Genomic DNA, 17,598 nt, shown 5'->3' with positions numbered 1-17,598 from the left:
TTCGTGAGTTACACCCGGTGAATAACGTGATTGATTTAACTATGCTACTGCGATAGCTGATGATGTAGGTCATTAGTGCAAACGACAAGGCAGCCATTTTATTAGTTATCTCGTTGGCCAAAATGAGCTTGCTAATTCTACATACCAATAAAGATGGTTTTCTAGCAGACGACTCCATTTTAACAAGACGGTCTGGTTAGGTATAAGCTCTCCTGGGCTAAATCATAGTCGCTGAGGTTAGCTACATGAATGCATGTTCGTATAGTACATACCTGAACCGTAGCCACGGCCGTCCATATTTCGGATGAGGATAGTTTGTGTCGGTTAGAGATTGGGTGCGAGCTAGCTATAACAACGCAATCTGAAAAAGGATCACACCGGGACTACCGTGGCACGCTCGCTAGTTTTTTTGATATGGACACCGAGCAACGCCTTCCCTGTTCACTGATTGGTTGTGACATCTCCTAGCTATTTAAAAGTGCGCCTTCAAGAAGGGTCTTCGATGTTTAGAGGCTAAACAATTTTTTTTTGTCAAGCAATCGAGTACTCAATATTTCATAAACTTTTTATTATTATTCCAATGCACAGTACGCTATACATACAGACGTACGCAGTTATTCGACTTGACTGAAGGAATCCGAGCCAAAGCACAACATTGCCCCTGCAGTGCAGCCAGAGTATGGAGTGAGATTGTAGATGTATCTTAAATTTGAGAAACTGATTGTAGTAAACTGATTTGAGAAACTGAGTTACGAAAAATAAGAATAATTGCCACCAGTTTTTCAAACTACAGTTAAGAGATAATTTTTTTCACTTCCGATTTCTCACTGCATACCAGAGCAGTCTGTGTGCTGCTCTGAGAAGATGGCTGGGGTATGTTCAGTGGTCTATTAGGGCTGCTGTTCTCGCTCCCAGGGTCTGGACGGAGTTTCCTGAGCCGGCATGGAACTCAGCCACTGCTGGTAGTAACCACGGAAACCGTCGATCTGGTTCAAATAGTTGTTCCTGGATTTATACTGAGAACGAGGTAGAGAGGAAGAGAGAGAGAGGGAGGGTAGAGAGAGAGGGAGGGTAGAGAGAGGGGGAGAGAGAGAGAGAGGGAGAGAGAGGGAGGGGGAGAGAGAGGTGGAAAGAGAGAGAGGAGGGAGGGGGAGAGGGAGGGAGGGGGAGAGAGAGAGAGGGAGGGGGAGAGAGAGAGAAAAGAGGGGGAGAGAAAGAGGGAGGTGGAGAGAGAGAGAACATTTAGAAAGATAATGAGGAAACAACACACATACACACACTTCAACTTTGACTCTAAACACACCCACACACACACTTACCTGGTCGTAACCAGGTGGGTATTGAGCAGCGAGCTCCAGCTGCTTGATGATGACATCGTTGGGTGGGACGTCCAGGTGTTTCATGCTCTTAATCACTTCCTTCAGGTACAGGAAGTTAAGCCTCCGAGCAGCGCGGCCAATCAGAGCGGAGAACACATGCACGCTCGGCTTCAGCCCCGCCTCCTACAGGAAGCACAGTCACCGATTAAGGAAAGACAACCTGATTGGGTCTACCTAGTGTGTGTGTGAGTGTGTATATATGTGTATGTGTGTGTGTGTGTGTCTCACCTCCATGTCTTTCAGAAGCTGCAATCCATCCTTCTTCTGCACACAGCCCAGAGCGAGACCACCGTAGGTCTGCATGTCAGCACATATACCTTTCTGGGTCATCACACACACCATCTCCTGCCAGCACACACACACACAAACACATTAGGCTCACATAATGGACTTGTGTTTTTAGGTCTGTGTGTGTGTGTATGTATATGTATATGTGTGTGTATATGTGTGTGTACCTTGGCTCCGTCCAGATCTCCTGCTCTAGCAACCCTCCGTATGAGGCTGTTGAAGAACGCCACATCCAGCTTCACCTTGTGTTGCTTGGCAACCTGCAACAGGCTCAGCAGTGATTGGCTCCCCGGCTCCATGGTGTCAGCCAATAGAGAGAGGGTTTTGACGTCGGGTCGGCACCCATCTGTGGCCATCTTTTCAAGGACACCTTCAGCCCCGCCCACAAGAGCTAGCCTATCAGAAGCTCCTGTAACCGTTCCCAAGGAAACCACACCCGTGTTGGTTACCCATAGGTCCAGCAGGTTGGGAGGGCGGGCACTGTCCACTGACTGACAGGCTAGTGAGCCAATGGGGGCCTCTTGGTCGTCTCTTCCTGGTACGAGGAGGGCGGAGCCCCCAGCGTCTTCCCCTCTCACCGTTACTGCGGGGATCGCGGCATGGATGCCTGGGTTGCTGTGGCAACTGGGGTCGTCGTCATGGCCACCGGACGGTGTAAACAGCTGGGCCTCCAGCAAGTCAACGTCCAGCGGAGCTCTGCCCCCAGAACCCCGCTTGACCTTCGACCCCCTCTGGCCCCCCTGCCCCCCCCCCTTCTCTGGGGTCAGCAGCAAGGCTGAGGCCAGCGCAGTGTCACCTATCCCACAATCCCTTGCGGCCCGGAGCAGCAGGTTGTAGTTCTTAAGGTCAGGGCGGAGCCCCATCCTCAACATCTGACGCCACACCTGACACACACACACACACATATTAAATGTATCCCAGTCAGTCAAATGGTGGGTGAAGTGAAGGCCAGTCCACTCAGGTGTGTTGTACCTGCAGAGCCAGTCTGAATCCTGCCTCCCTGTCTCTCACACACCCCATTATCAGGTAGTGGAACGTCTCCTGGGTGACGGCATGGCCACTCTGGAGGATCTCCTACACACAATTTTAAATAAAATACACTTTATTAAAAAAGGCTAGAATCAGCCTCACTGTGAATAGCTTCAACACAACAGGCAGGACAGCCAGATCATCTACATCAACACACACACGTGTACCCTGAGTGTGTGCAGGCAGGCGCGGAGGTGATTGGTCAGGGCGTGGGTCTTCAGGAGGGCGTGGAAGGTGATGTCATTCAGGGTGTGGTTCTTCCGGCGCAGCTCCTGCTCCAATCGCAGCGCCTGTTGCAACCCTGCCTGTTTCCATGGCGACTCGGCACAGGCATTGAACAAGGCGGTGTAGGTGGCGTCCGTGGGAACCAGGCCTCGCTTCTTCATCTAGGGGGGGGGCGGGAGTTAGGACACACACACAGGAACACACACACACACACACAGGAACACACACACAGGAACACACACAGATACACACACAAACACAGGGACACAGACACATGCACACACAGAGACACGCACACACAGACACGCACACACAGGGACAGACAGACACACGCACACACAGGGACACACAGACACATGCACACACAGACACGCACACACAGGAACAGACAGACACACGCACACACAGGGACACACAGACACACGCACACACACACAGGGACACACAGACACGCACACACAGGGACACACAGACACACGCACACACAGGGACACACAGACACACACACAGGGTGGATGTGCGTACATGGTTGTAGAGTCTGAAGGCCAGTTTGAGGTTGCCTGAGCGTCCGCAGCCCCCTATGAGCAGCGTGTAGTTGAATTCCTCTGGCTGCAGCCTCTCTCCCCGCAGCATGTCCTCCTGGAACAGCTCCAGGGCCTCGCTCAGCTGTTACCACGGAGACACGTTACCATGGGGACACGGGGGACGATGTAAACATGGAGACACATGAGGGGAGGCAATGTTACCAAGGAAACATAAGGGTGGAGATGGGGCGGGCGACATAGAAATGGAAGGAGAGGTGATTGACAAGAAGTAGGCCTAGGCGGGGTAGGAAACACCAGGTGACCAATAGGATGAAGGAGAGGGGACAGAGATCAGAGGCACGCGGGAACTGGGACGGGCTTGGATCTGTCCGAGCAGTTCTCAACATGATAGAGACGGAGGGAGAGAGAGAAGTTCTCTAACCTTGTTCTCCTTGATTAGTTTCTTGCACTGTAGAAAGTACCAGTAGGGAGTGTTCCTCCTTCCAGTTCGAGACCTGAAAGGCACCGGGTCCGTGTCTTCGTTCTCTCCGTCCTCCTCACTGCCATCCCGGAACCTCATGTCCCGTAGCTGCGGGGAGGTCTTTCGGAATGACCGCTTCGAGGCGAAGGCGCCGGACAACGTGCCGAAGCGTTCCTCGGGTAACTCGTTTTCATCCTGGCTAGGCTGGACGCAGACAGATCTTGGTAGGTCCAGATGTACCGGGTTTACAAAATTCTCCCTCGGTTTCCGATCACTCGCCATTGACACCGAAACGGCAAATCCTTTCCATTGGGTGTCAGTAACTGACGCCCGTTGAAACGGGCACAGACCCTTACCGGTGAATACCGTCGAAAGATCCCGTGTCGTTGGAACTGAAACGTACCTGACACCGTAATCAACGATACATCTTCCGTTTTTCAAGCACGAACGAGAGACACAGGGGAACATTATTTTGTAACGTTAGCTAGACTAACAGGAGACGTTTAGCTAGAAGGTAGCTGTAAATTCAACTTAAGTCAATATCAAACTAAAATGGTTTCCGGAAGGTCACAAACCATTTAGGCTTATGTGGCAAAAAATGACAAACGAAATTGATAATCCACAATTGGCGATCCTGTCATCTTTATTCTTCGTAAACACCAGATCAGCCAGCAGCAAGCATGTTGAGCTTGTTGTCCAGTGATGGATGCTAAGCAGACATGACGAGTACATAGCCGAGAAGCTGGAATACAATTAAAGAAATTAAACGCATTTCTCATTGCTGTTCTATAGAAAATTCCGTATGGTCAAATATGATCAAGCATATTCTATTATAGACTACAATTTTTCCATAACCCTTGAAATCAACAAACAATCCCAGGATGATTTCAACAGAAGATCGCCGAAAGATATTGATTAGTTTTCCTGTCAGGTTTAGAGGTCACTCGTCGAGATCTGAACCAAGCAATACTGCCCTTGTCTGGTCAGACTGGGAACTACAGTGCACAACAAGTTTGCATCATTGATGAGTACTTGATGAGGACTCTACTCTATTGTACTCTATTGTGCTCTGCTTTAGACTTTGCTGTTCTCATCTCCCCACTTCTCATCTCTCCTCTCTTTTCACTGTGTATGTGGAAAAAACGTTTTGAAAGGTTGAAAAAATATTATTTGTTTAGGGCCCCCAAAACCCTGCCCATGTTCCTGACTACAGCAGCTCTTTTTTAAACAAATTAGATAATTTCTGAAAGACGAAGAGATAAACTTGTGTGTGTGTCAGATACTCCATACAGACAGAGAGTAATCACAAGTACATCTTTATTATCATAAATAATATACTGTGATATGACTCCCACATCGTGAACAAAAGAGTCCTTTTATGGCTCAAAACAGCAACCACAGGAAACTCCTTATATGGAGATCCCACCTGTCCTTCCCTTTTGATTGTGATTGGACAGCGCAGGCACGGAAGTCCCGCCCTCTTAGCGTGATCACACTCCTTCCCAGGGTGTCTTGGGGTGGCATGCCATATCACCATGGTGACCGGGGCAGGGTCTGTGCCACCCGACTCTGGAACAAGGTCACCTGATCCAAGAGGGGGAGGGGCGTTTCTCTGATGACCAATGGCAGGTCTTCATGGAGCAGAGGGTAGATGACCACACTGAGAGCAGGGCGCTCTGAAGAGAACCTGGAGGCAGGGAGGGAGGGAAGTCAGAGGAATGAGAAGTAGAAAGCGGGGGAGAGTGAGAGTGAAAGAGAGACATACAGAGAGTGAGAGTGCAAACTGGTAACCATATTAGTGACACGCAGACAGAAATATACACAGATAAACAGGCAGACAGTCAGACAGACAGGTAGTCAGACAGACAGGTAGTCAGACAGACAGGTAGCCAGACAGACAGGTAGTCAGACAGACAGGTAGCCAGACAGACAGGTAGTCAGACAGACAGGTAGCCAGACAGTCAGACATACAGGTAGCCAGACAGACAGGTAGTCAGGTAGTCAAACAGGCAGGTAGTCAGACAGACAGGTAGTCAGACAGACCTGTCCAGTAGAGTCTTCTGAAGCGTGCGACAGGACACCAGGGTTCCGCCCATGAACATGTGACACATGACAACGTCACGGCAACGCTCCATGAAGGTCGCCACGGCGTCGGGCTGGAAGGTGCCGTTGCGTGAAACGAGGCAGAGCCGCTGCAGCCGGGAGCAGCAGGACAGAGCCTCGAAGAACGCCGAATTAGCACTGAGGTAGGGCTGCTCCAGCCTGCACACACACACAACCACACACACACAACCATACACACACAAAAATAAGTCAAATAAAAGTTTGCTCACTCCTTGTGTGTTTGTGTGTGGTGTGTGTATGGTTGTGTGTGTGTGTGTGGATGGTTGTGTGTGTGCATGCTAACCTGAGCTCCCGGAGCTGGCTGCAGTGCTGCAGAGCTTCCAGCAGGGCGGCGCTGTAGCTCATGGTCTTTAAGGAGCCCAGGTTGGCCAGAGACAACACCTGCAGCTCCCGGCACCGCTGGGCCACCTGCACCAGCCCCGCCCCCCTGGCCACACCCGGCACGCCCGCCAGCGTCAGCTTCCGTAGCCGCGGTAACTCCTGCAGGGCGGCAATATGGGCGTCGCCAACGACCCTCGCCCAGGCGCATGCTCGAGGCTCCGCCCACACGCGCACGCACGCCTCCAGGCGGGGGAGCGCCGACACGAACCCCGGTCCCGTCACCTCCAGGACTTCCAGGGAGGGGCAGCCGGCCAGGAGGGCGCCCAGCCCCGAGGTGCCGTCCCTGGGGAAAGAGGGGGCAGAGTCTGGCCTGTAGCTCTGGAGCCCCACGCGGGGGGGCTTCCTGAGGCCCAACAGCAGGGCGGAGGGGGAGAGGGTGTGTGTGGGGGCGTATGTGTGTGTGTGGGGGCCGTCGGCCAGCGCGCACACAGGCAGGGAGAGCGAGCGGAGGTGTGTGAGCCTGGCCAGGCTGGCGCACAGGTGTGTGTCTCCGCCCAGCCCCGCAGGGTTGTCGTGGTGATAGTGTGTGTGCGTCAGGTTGAGGTGTGCGAGGTTGGGGCAGCCCGTAACCAGCCGGTTCATCGTCTCGGCAACAAGCTCGTCCTCCCCACGTGCCCCGTTGCCCTCTGGGTAAGGGTTGTGGCTTATTCCACTGAGGTTCAGGCTGACCAATCGTGTCGCATCTCTGATTCCGTCCTCCAGCAACGACCGGACGATCTGCGGCCGTAACGCGGGGCAACGGCTGAAACTCAGGTGCTTAGGGGCATTGCCGTTGAGAGCCCTCCGTAGTGACTCGGCGTCCAACCAGGAGCGAGGAAGCTGCAAGGCCTCCAGGTCACCGTGGCGACCCAAGGTCTGGGCCAATGAGGCGGCGGCTGGCCAGTGGGCGGGGTTGAGACCAGGAACTGAAACCAGGAAGACTCGGAGGTGTTCCGGAACACGGACGCTGAACACAGCCAGGTAGAGCAGGAGGAGGGTTTGGTTCACCTGCAACGCACACAGGTACACACACACACACACACACAATGTTTATGCAACACACAAACATTGCCCAGATAAAAACTGTTGAATACAAGATCCTGCCACAGAAGAACTCACAACCACGCTCACATGCACATGCACATGCACATTCCCTCCCCCTCTCCCCTTCCCTCCTTACCTCCCCAGGAGCGAGGCGGGCGGTGAACCACTGCAGCTGCTGGTAGTGTGGGACGCTGCTCTGCCCCACCATGAGCTGGCAGCACATGCTGGTGCCCTCCCTGGTCACCTCGGGGATCTCCAGCCGCAGCTGCAGCCGCTGCAGGCCGCAGCAGCAGGGCACCACGCCGTAGCTGGGAGTCAGCAGCGTCTGCCTCAGAGCACGCACGCGCCCCAGCGAATCACGCGCCTCCGCGCTCAACTGGGCGGAGTCGAAGCCGGGAGCCACGTCGAAGGCCAGTGATTGGAGGAGAGGGAGGGAGGAGAGGAGGCGGGAGAGGCGGAGCGTGGTGACGCGGCAACCGGACAGGTCGAGTTGAGTCACCGCCCGGCAACGATGGACCTGGTCGATGGTGGATCCGGATAGCCAATAGCAGCCGTTTAGGCTGAGGGACTGCACCTGATTGGACAGCTGCTTCAGCACCTGGCAAACGGTGGCGTCGCTGGCCTGGAGGAAGGGGAGGGGCCCGGGGACAGGAAAGAGGAAGCAGGGAACACTGTGATTGGTCACAGGATTTACGAAAGAACCAAGTGTGCCTATGAGTGAGTGTGCGTGTGTGTCTGTGTATGCCTGTCTGTGTGTGTGTGTGTGTCCATGTGTGTCTACAGTATGTGTCTATGTGTCTGTGTGTGTGTGTGTGTGTTACCGTGTAGTCCTCAGTCAGGCAGACGTGGCTGAGCAGGGTCTTGTCGTGGCAGAGCGAGTGCATCTTGCGGCAGACGCGCGCCACGCTCAGTAGCAGGTCAGGCAGGGGCACGTAGCTCAGCACGCCCAGCAGGATCTCATCAGAGAAGTCCGACATCCCCACGGAGACGGCAGGAACGCCCTCCTCTCCACACACCTCCTGGGGACAGACAGGCAGGGAGACAGACAGGCAGACAGACAGACAGACAGACAGACAGACAGGCAGGCAGGCAGGCAGGCAGGCAGAGAGGCAGGCAAGCAAGCAGGCAGGCAGGCAAGCAGATAAACAGACAGGCAGACCGACAGAAAAGTACAGACAGAATCAGAGACAGCAGATAAAACAGTAAACGTTATGTTTGTACAGCTCTACACAGAAACAAACCATAGCGTTCAATCCAGATAGCGACAGATGACACTGAACTACACTGGTAGCAGACTTCAGTGCACCAACAGAACGCCGCCCCCCCCCCCCCCCCCCCCCCCGCTAACTCACTGCAATCTTGCCACTTTGAGATACCCATTGGAAACAATAAATTATTTAAAATCAGTTAGGATTGAACGGTCAACTCATTAAAACTCACTGCAGTCTGGGTAGCGAGCCGGTGCAAGCTAAAGCTTGCTAGGTAAATCTGTAGCTAGTAGGCTATTGTTTGGTATTCGGTACGGTTTCTGGAAAATATCCGTAAACTAACCTGCACAATTTGATTGTCCATGTTTTCATGTAAAGTTCCACTTAAAGACATGCTCGTTTTTAAGGGCGTTTCATGTGTGTAGTATTCTATCGGCGATGGTTTCCAGGGGCTATCTCGCCAGCGACATTACTTGGTTGAGACGTGGAACAAAAAGCACGCTAGCTGTAGCGGAACACCGGAAGATCAGAAGTGACGGACTCACTTCCGCTCTTTTCAGTGAAACACGTAAACACCTAAGGAATCCGATAACGATTTCTTCAAGTTAAGTTGTTCACTTTAGAGGAAATAAAATTATTTATTGAGGCTGGCTTCACATTGATCCGCTGGAATAACTAAGTAATAGTTTACACAGACTGTCAACGAATTATTTGTAGTACTGTGTCTGTGACCATATTATATATAGCCCTATGTGTGATCATATTAAGACGATGAAAGCTGTCATTCTTGCCGCGGGATATGGAACGAGGTTGCAAAGAGATGTCGAAAACAGCACCTGCGGAAGATTTAGCCACCTGTCTGGCATTTCCAAACCATTGCTTCCTGTGGGCAACTCTTCATTGATATCATACTGGGTTAATGCGTTGACTGCCACTGAATGTGTGGATACGATTTACGTGATTACAAATGCCCTGCACCAAGAGAAATTTCAGGAGTGGGCCAAAGATTTCGACAACGTTAAAATCCTCAGTGATGGAACAAGAAGCAATGAAGAGCGTCTTGGTGCAGTGTCCTGCCTTCAACTGTCTGTGAAGAACTTCATGATAAAGGATCATGTGGTCGTTATTGGAGGTGACACTCTCTTTAAGGAAGATTTCAGCCTCAACAAAGTAAAGGAGAAGTTTTGTGAACTTCAAGCAAAGAGTGAGGACAGCAATATGGTACTTTCTTACCAGTGCAAAGATGAGGACACCTCTAAGTATGGCATATTGGAGGTGGATGAAGACCTCCGGGTGCTGTGCATGAAGGAGAAACCACTGTTCTCTGAGACAACATCGAGGAGGGCATGTCCCTGTTTCTATATTCTGTCCCAAACAAGTCTTCCTCTTCTAGATGACTTTCTGGATGCATTTAAGGAATCTGCCATTGAAGAGAAGGACGCACCTGGAAATTTCTTGTCTTGGCTCATTCCAAGAAAACCTGTGTACACTTATGAGATCGATGGCCGTTTTGATGTTGGAAACCTGCAATCCTATGTTGAATGTGATCTGTATTTTAAAGAACTTCACGATGTGAAGTCATACATGATATAGTAAACTGCAAAATACATTGACTGGGTCAGTACAACAGAACTTTTTTCTGTAGCGTTATAATCATTAAAAACATTGATCAAACTTCCTGCCTATATTCCAGCTATATTACCTTTGAACATTCTAGAGATAAATTTGATTCCAAAATGTGTTTTGCAATTCATACATGTTTGATAAACGACTTCACTTAACTAAAAATAAATTTCACTTTATCCAAAGTGACTGTCCCAATTATTTTAGCTCCATTATCATACTGTTAATATTGTTTATATTGATGAGATCACTAGATCTAAAAGTTGTTTTTGGGGTAATGGGGCATTAAGTTACTTGGCTAACCCTTTAAATACCGTATTTACAGTAAGTCCGGCTGGAGCTGCGTTCTATTAGCGCACGGTCAAGTCTCGTTTTGTACAAAACTATTTGTTCCAGAAATGTTACACACCACACTGGTCAGGACAAGTGATCAGAGTAGCATATTGGTTGCATTTGCTGAAATCAGCTGTACTTCAGCCCAAGCGCTTGCAACTGAAATGCCTAAATAACATTTTACACCATCCTACCGTCCACATTAATCATTTAATATTTGTAATTTCTGAGAGATGGCAACTTGTGCTACTCTGATGGTTCTGTTGTCAGAGGTTGAAGTCTGAACCACAGGAGTGACGAGAGAAACAGGAGTTCATAGACATGTGCACTTTATTGAATTCTTATTGGTCGGTGTTGACAGTATCCCAGCAGCCCTCACCTCCCCAGGCGGGGGGGTGAGGGGCGATGACAACCTTTACACTTTCATACAAAAAGGTAAAGATTATTTTTTTTGCATAACAAAACACAAAAAAACTGGACCAAGTATTTTTTTTTCTCTTAAGGCTGAAAGTACAAAAAAAACAAACCGAACGACTTGACTCGATTACATAATTTACATATTAAGCAATACTAGGAACCAGGAGAGACTGAGCGTAAGCCCCGCCCCCCCAGCCCAGGAAACCTTCACAGAGGTAAATAAGGTGGGTGAACAGACAACTGGGACGACCTACACAACAAATATACAGGGATGATCCTCCCTCCCACAGGCCCCCTGCTGGGCCCTCGTCCCTGCACACACATACGAGGCAGGCAGGCTGTGGTTGCCCGGACGACGGGCCTCTTGGATGGAAGAGTGGGAGGGGCGGAGCATGGGGGGAGGGGGGTCGGAACTCTGCACACACCATTGTGTGTGAGTATGAGTGTGTGTGAGTATGAGTGTGTGTGAATGTGTGTGTGTGTGAGAGAGTGCATGTGTGTGCAGAGCTCAAGCGGTCACTAGCGGTGCGTGTAGTAAGAGGATGGGGAGGGAGGGGGGAGGAGACAGTCTGTTTAGAAGCACTTCCTGTGGACGATGGAGGGGCCGGACTCATCATACTCCTGCTTGCTGATCCACATCTGCTGGAAGGTGGACAGGGAGGCCAGGATGGAGCCTCCGATCCAGACAGAGTACTTCCTCTCTGGTGGGGCGATGATCTGGAGACGGGAGGAAGAGCAGCCGTTAGACCTGAAGTAGACTCAGACGAACCCCATTACAAAGTTATTACGGCTCTAGCTGTTCCAGCATCTTGCACTTTGGCTGGTAAAGACTTCTGCTTCACTGAACAAATTGCAATTATACAAATTGAAACTCTTGGAACATTAAGCTGGCTGGCGAGTTCTAAAGAAGCTTTTAGAGAGTATGTCTCCAGTCCTCACCTTGATCTTCATGGTGGAGGGGGCCAGGGCTGTGATCTCCTTCTGCATGCGGTCAGCGATGCCGGGGTACATGGTGGTACCTCCAGACAGAACGGTGTTGGCGTACAGGTCCTTACGGATGTCGACGTCACACTTCATGATGCTGTTGAAGGTGGTCTCATGGATGCCGCAGGACTCCATACCTGAGGGAGGGAGTTAGAGATAAACATCTAGACTATCACCAGCAGGACAGACTCTCCACCAGAACAGAAACCGAGGCCTTCAAACTAAGACCAGCGACCACCCAGTGCATCGTGGGATGTGCTGTGAGACTCACCGAGGAAGGAGGGCTGGAACAGGGCCTCGGGGCAGCGGAACCTCTCGTTGCCAATGGTGATGACCTGTCCGTCAGGAAGCTCGTAGCTCTTCTCCAGCGAGGAGGAGGAGGCAGCGGTGCTCATCTCCTGCTCGAAGTCCAGCGCCACGTAGCACAGCTTCTCCTTGATGTCACGCACGATCTCACGCTCGGCCGTGGTGGTGAAGGAGTAGCCACGCTCCGTCAGGATCTTCATCAGGTAGTCGGTGAGGTCACGGCCAGCCAGATCCAGACGCAGGATGGCGTGGGGCAGGGCGTAGCCCTCGTAGATGGGAACTGTGTGGGTCACACCATCACCGGAGTCCATGACGATACCGGTGGTACGACCAGAGGCGTAGAGGGACAGCACAGCCTGGATGGCCACGTACATGGCGGGGGTGTTGAAGGTCTCGAACATGATCTGGAGAGGAGAGGAGGAGGGGTGAGGAAGAGTGACGCAACACCAGCAGGTCACTACACAGCACACAGCAGAGAGCCATGCACTAGACTAGAGACAAGTCGCTCAGTCAACAGGAGCACCGAGACACGTGTTATGTTTCCATCAAACGGTCCTGTCATTAGTAGAGTGAACATGAAGCCAGACTGGATCATCTTAGTGATGAGGCCCGAGGGGCCGGCATGCAGACAGGCAGCACACAGGAGGAGAGAAACCTGGAGCTTCCAGAGAGACTGACAGATCAGCAGGGCTGAGGAGAGAGGGCCTGAAGGAGGGCGAACGAGAACAAAAAAGGAACTCAAGAACAGTAAAGTAGGAGGTATGTTCAGGGGGGCTGCAGTTCTGAATAAGCCTTTTGCCCTGTTCACTTCCTGCCCCAAATGGATGAGAGGGTGAGAGAGAGAGACAGACAGACTGAATCCACACCTGGGTCATCTTCTCCCTGTTGGCCTTGGGGTTGAGGGGGGCCTCTGTGAGCAGGACGGGGTGCTCCTCGGGAGCCACACGGAGCTCGTTGTAGAAGGTGTGATGCCAGATCTTCTCCATGTCGTCCCAGTTGGTCACGATGCCGTGCTCGATGGGGTACTTCAGGGTCAGGATACCCCTCTTGCTCTGGGCCTCGTCCCCCACATAGCTGTCCTTCTGGCCCATACCCACCATCACACCCTGGGGGAGGAGAGAGGGAGCTTAGTGGAGTCAACAAAAGTACAGTATGCATGTTTGTGTAAAAAAAAGGTAGGTAAAAAAAAAAAAGGCTTAATTACATTTAGGAAAACCAAACTTAGATGGGCATAGTATTTTGCCAAGTGAAATAAGGCAAAAGGAAATGAGCGAGTGAAAATTGTTGGTTAACTAAATTGTAGGTAAACACTTGATTGACATGTGTAGATTACCTGATGCCTGGGGCGACCGACGATGGAGGGGAACACTGCGCGAGGAGCGTCATCTCCAGCGAAACCGGCTTTGCACATACCGGAGCCGTTATCAACGACCAGGGCGGCGATCTCGTCTTCCATTTCTGTACAAACAGGAACAAAAATGCGGAACCATTAAAATAGCGAACAAGCTATTCAGTGAGCTGTTGTACCACCGAGCGTCCGCAAGATGGCGCCGCAGCGCCCAGCTCCAGGGCCATGCCCAGTGCGGGAAGACAAAAGCCAGCTTCTCTTGGTCTAGTCATGGCCATATATGGGAATAGTTCGACCAGCTTAGTAAAAACTGCTACTCGGCCCGTGACTGCCACCCCGCGTGCTGTTCTACAGCCGCCTGTGACAGCGAGGGGCCACTCCCTAATCCGAAACAAGGATAACCGTCCCCACGTCCCAGACCAACGCCCAATATGCGGTTGATGTCTATACAAAAATGTATAAACTCTAATGTCCCGGTACCACAAATGTCACAAAAAGGTTCGAGACAGTTCACAGGGCAAGTTACACTACGCGCTAACACCACACTAGTATAGTTAGCGAACCGGTCGTGTAGCTTTTCTCGGTAACGGGCTGACCCAAATGTCCTAGTTAATGAAAAGTAAAGCATTAACCCTTGGATAATTACAATTTTTTTCAAAAGGTTCAGTGCGCAGCCAACTTTAGCCGTTAAACCCTTAGCTAGCAGGCATTCAAGGGCGGCGGTCCACGTTAACGGCAGGATCATGTACGGTAGAGAGGGGTCGTGATGTAACCTCGGTTCATTAAGACTTGTGGCCGCTGACAGGCAGCTATGCCAAGCCGGTCCAGTATGCTAGCTCGAGCGGGACACACCCATGGCAACCAGACGCCATCGAAAAGAACAATCCGTTGAAATTCAAATTCCTCAAACGCTGCCGTCTTACTAAGCCCTTTCTGGTCCTTTATAACATTAAAATCAAAGACAGGTAACATGGACCACCAAGTCGTCATCCTACTGCTCGATAACCAGGATAAATTAACTAGCTCCAAAGCTAACCATACAATTCGTTACTGTAGCGACTTTAAAGGGAGACCTCGGAATGAATTAACTAGAAAAATGTCATTACTGTACATTACGTTAGCTACAGTACAGTAGCATATTGTAGTTTCTAGCTCCAGTAAAGATTTTAACGCGTGTCGAAGCAATGAATGGATAACAGCAGCTCTACAGTATCAACAATATCTGGTCACATCGCCAACACTACAGCTTTTCAAACGATCTTAAGATCCATACTCAAGGCGGTACGCATTTTCGGTCTTACCTGTGTTTTAGGGAAGTGTTAACTGCAAAAGGAGAATGTATACGGGCGGTAGTCCGTTCTGCTAGATCGACTGTGGTAGAATGATGAAGCGTTGCCAAGGTGCTGGGTTTTATTTGCGCCCGCGCTGCAGCCCCTATCCATAAAAGGCAAACTTTCTGCACGGCGCGCTCTGATTGGCTCGAGCGCGTCCACTTGGAGTGGCGCATTCGGCCGGCTGAGGGACGGGGCAAGACTGGCAAAGCGGCCTACACTAAAATCATAAACTTTAAAAGATTATCGATTTGTCGTTGAGATCAGTGCTTTTGTATGAAAGCAAATTAGCCAGAGTTTCATTCACGGCTACCTTGAAAACGATAAATCAAAGTGTTTTTCGACTCTTAACCGAGAGAGTGGCGCTTCCATCAAATGCAGGCTTAAAGTGATTTGTTTATTTAAGAATTTGTAATAATATTCGAGTTGTATGTATATCAGTCATTCCTTACAATGAACATACACACATTCCTTGGTCTCCCTCCTGCCCCGCAACAGCCTCTTAGGCTAAAGAGCTTATCTCTGTAGCAAACACAATACTTAACGACCCCCCAGCCCTTCAATAAGAACCATATATAGCTGTAGGAAAGAGAAGAGAAGAGTGGAAAAAGAAGAGAATAATGAATATATATGCAATAGAAGTTGCCTACATAATGATAAAGTTATATAATGTATTAATTTAGCAGACGCTTTTATCTAAAGCGACACACAGTACATGACTTTAAGACACACTTGTAACATTCCTTACAATGAATACACACACACACTTGCAGAGCCAGATTGCGCATCGCCGATGACAGCTGGATGAGTAGAAGGGTGACAGGTCAGGAGAGCACAGCTAACACCATTAACACGACACGCACACACTAAACCAAACTGTGACGGCGATATCCTTGGCAGAACTTACAGGCTACATGGTGACAGCTCTTTGCAGCCTGTAAATCTATCACAGCAATCACCAAGTGTGTGTGTGTGTTTGTGTGTGTGTACGGCAGTGTAGGCATCGAATGTCTCTTCGTGTCGAGGCGAAAGGGACCATGTTGCCTCTGGCTCTTGTATCCACACTTTCCAAACTATCAATATATGACCAGCACCAGTACCAGTACAGGACCAGGACCAGGACCAGGAACAGGAAGTCAGAGTCTCTGAAACCAGGGAGCATAGTCTTAGTGACTGACAGGACAGGCTTCAAAGTTCTGCTGTGAGGTAACACTTCATGGATTAGTGTCACACAAGCTGAATCACACACACACACCCACACACTCACCTACACGCATACACACACAATCTGAGGAAGACTGCGACACACACACACAGGTCACAGATATGCGTGTGCACACACACACACGCACCCAAAACACACACGCATCTCCCCCCCCCCCCCCCACACACACACACACAGCTGTAAATGGCAGGTGTGTGTTTCCCAGTGAGTCTATATTTGGAGTTCCTGCGGAGCCAACACATCCTGTCCATTGTTGTTGTGATTAAACTGATACCTTCCTGGAGGTCTACCTGTGTCCTCACTGAAACTGCCGACACTCCACACCCGTGTACTACATCACATCACCACACCCGTGTACTACATCACCACACCCGTGTGAGTCATCGCCACACCTGAGTACTTCCTCGTCACAATGTGTGAAGCACTTCCCCATGTGTTCTATTGGGATGGTATGATGACGTTGTGATGAACAGGTGAGAAAGAGGAGGGAGAAGAGGAGGAGAGGAGAGCAGGAAGAAAGGAGAGGAGGAGAGGAGGTGGAGAGGAGAGGAGAGGAGGAGGAGACGAGGAAGAAAGGAGAAGAGGAGGAGAGGAGAGGAGGAAGAAAGGAGAGGAGGAGAGGAGATGGAGAGGAGAGAGGAGGAAGAGAGGAGGAAGAAAGGAGAGGAGGAGAGGAGGAAGAAAGGAGAGGAGGAGGAGAGGAGGTGGAGAGCAGAGGAGGAGGAGAAGAGGAGGATGCTGCAGTGAACATGTCTGTCCACCAAGTGACAGCAGAGAGATTAACTTTTTAAACAATGTGCTCCTTCATTACACATTCATTAAAAAGTGATTAACCAGAAAAAAAATTGAATAAAGATGTATTATGTTTTAGTTCTATATATATTCTAGTGACCTGTACCAAACTCCTTAGAAGTCTCTGAGTGGACAGGGCGCTGGAGCTTGGAAATGTCTGTCCTCTGATTGGTCTACCCGACCCCGGTGGACGTGACAGTTGACCTTTTTTAGACTTCTGCATCCGTGACACAGATGGCCAGAGAGGAGTCAGACACTCGTACGGGATGGGACTGAAACACACCTCGCAGTAACCATGACAACACGGAGCAAGCTGTCACAGTCTCTGACAAGGCCTTCATTATCCCAGAGGCCCAGACACTCACTGCACAGACTGTAAACAAGCCAGCTCTGGCGTTTTAGTTAGCTGTACAAAGTGTTAGTTGGTGCCTGCTATGCTATGCTATCACATGCTAGCAGTGCTTGGTATACAGTGAATGTAAACTGACTGGTTTCTGCTATGCTATGCTATGCTATCACACGGGGGGGAGGGGGGTTGAGGAGTATCTATCGTCATTCATTAATTCCAGCGAATGTT

At 50.5% G+C, this 17,598-nt stretch overlaps 4 protein-coding genes across 4 annotated transcripts; 1 reads left to right on the top strand and 3 right to left on the bottom strand.

The window, feature by feature from the left end:
* Window positions 1-552: 552 nt before the first annotated feature.
* On the bottom strand, window positions 553-4,958 carry ptcd1 (pentatricopeptide repeat domain 1). Its single transcript, XM_062448715.1, has 8 exons — window positions 3,888-4,958; window positions 3,447-3,587; window positions 2,864-3,082; window positions 2,640-2,741; window positions 1,835-2,551; window positions 1,608-1,724; window positions 1,320-1,502; window positions 553-1,016 (listed from the first exon to the last, which is right to left on the bottom strand). The coding sequence occupies exons 1-8, from the start codon at window positions 4,392-4,394 to the stop codon at window positions 891-893; spliced, it is 2,112 nt and encodes a 703-aa protein (XP_062304699.1). The 5' UTR covers window positions 4,395-4,958; the 3' UTR covers window positions 553-890.
* Window positions 4,959-5,228: 270 nt separating this feature from the next.
* Window positions 5,229-9,273, bottom strand: fbxl18 (F-box and leucine-rich repeat protein 18). Its single transcript, XM_062448714.1, has 6 exons — window positions 9,006-9,273; window positions 8,276-8,473; window positions 7,591-8,076; window positions 6,334-7,418; window positions 5,970-6,188; window positions 5,229-5,613 (listed from the first exon to the last, which is right to left on the bottom strand). Exons 1-6 carry the CDS (start codon window positions 9,054-9,056, stop codon window positions 5,457-5,459), a joined length of 2,196 nt encoding a protein of 731 aa, XP_062304698.1. The 5' UTR covers window positions 9,057-9,273; the 3' UTR covers window positions 5,229-5,456.
* Window positions 8,445-10,738, top strand: zgc:136439 (uncharacterized protein LOC678627 homolog). Its single transcript, XM_062448771.1, has one exon. It carries the CDS (start codon window positions 9,413-9,415, stop codon window positions 10,253-10,255), a length of 843 nt encoding a protein of 280 aa, XP_062304755.1. The 5' UTR covers window positions 8,445-9,412; the 3' UTR covers window positions 10,256-10,738.
* Window positions 10,739-10,930: 192 nt separating this feature from the next.
* actb1 (actin, beta 1) lies at window positions 10,931-15,113 on the bottom strand. The gene is made up of 6 exons (XM_062448761.1): window positions 14,975-15,113; window positions 13,659-13,783; window positions 13,192-13,431; window positions 12,291-12,729; window positions 11,975-12,156; window positions 10,931-11,752 (listed from the first exon to the last, which is right to left on the bottom strand). The coding sequence occupies exons 2-6, from the start codon at window positions 13,779-13,781 to the stop codon at window positions 11,609-11,611; spliced, it is 1,128 nt and encodes a 375-aa protein (XP_062304745.1). The 5' UTR covers window positions 13,782-13,783; window positions 14,975-15,113; the 3' UTR covers window positions 10,931-11,608.
* Window positions 15,114-17,598: the final 2,485 nt, after the last annotated feature.

The sequence above is a fragment of the Osmerus eperlanus genome, chromosome 22, assembly GCF_963692335.1.
Source record: "Osmerus eperlanus chromosome 22, fOsmEpe2.1, whole genome shotgun sequence".
NCBI lineage: Eukaryota > Metazoa > Chordata > Actinopteri > Osmeriformes > Osmeridae > Osmerus > Osmerus eperlanus.
This window is presented reverse-complemented; position numbering and strand designations above follow the sequence as displayed.

Bases quoted from the DNA above. Each gene is read 5' to 3' on its own strand.
- actb1 (XM_062448761.1), bottom strand. From the start codon at position 13,781: ATGGAAGACGAGATCGCCGCCCTGGTCGTTGATAACGGCTCCGGTATG. The intron at 13,432-13,658 runs GTAATCTACACA...CTCCTCCCCCAG, and splicing joins TCGGTCGCCCCAGGCATCAG to GGTGTGATGGTGGGTATGGG. The intron at 12,157-12,290 runs GTGAGTCTCACA...TCCCTCCCTCAG, and splicing joins GTTCCAGCCCTCCTTCCTCG to GTATGGAGTCCTGCGGCATC.
- zgc:136439 (XM_062448771.1), top strand. From the start codon at position 9,413: ATGTGTGATCATATTAAGACGATGAAAGCTGTCATTCTTGCCGCGGGA.
- fbxl18 (XM_062448714.1), bottom strand. From the start codon at position 9,056: ATGTCTTTAAGTGGAACTTTACATGAAAACATGGACAATCAAATTGTG. The intron at 8,077-8,275 runs GTAACACACACA...CCCTTCCTCCAG, and splicing joins GCCTGACTGAGGACTACACG to GCCAGCGACGCCACCGTTTG. The intron at 7,419-7,590 runs GTAAGGAGGGAA...TGTGCGTTGCAG, and splicing joins CCCGCCTCGCTCCTGGGGAG to GTGAACCAAACCCTCCTCCT.
- ptcd1 (XM_062448715.1), bottom strand. From the start codon at position 4,394: ATGTTCCCCTGTGTCTCTCGTTCGTGCTTGAAAAACGGAAGATGTATC. The intron at 2,552-2,639 runs GTACAACACACC...TGTGTGTGTCAG, and splicing joins GATTCAGACTGGCTCTGCAG to GTGTGGCGTCAGATGTTGAG. The intron at 1,503-1,607 runs GTGAGACACACA...TGCTTCCTGTAG, and splicing joins AGCTTCTGAAAGACATGGAG to GAGGCGGGGCTGAAGCCGAG.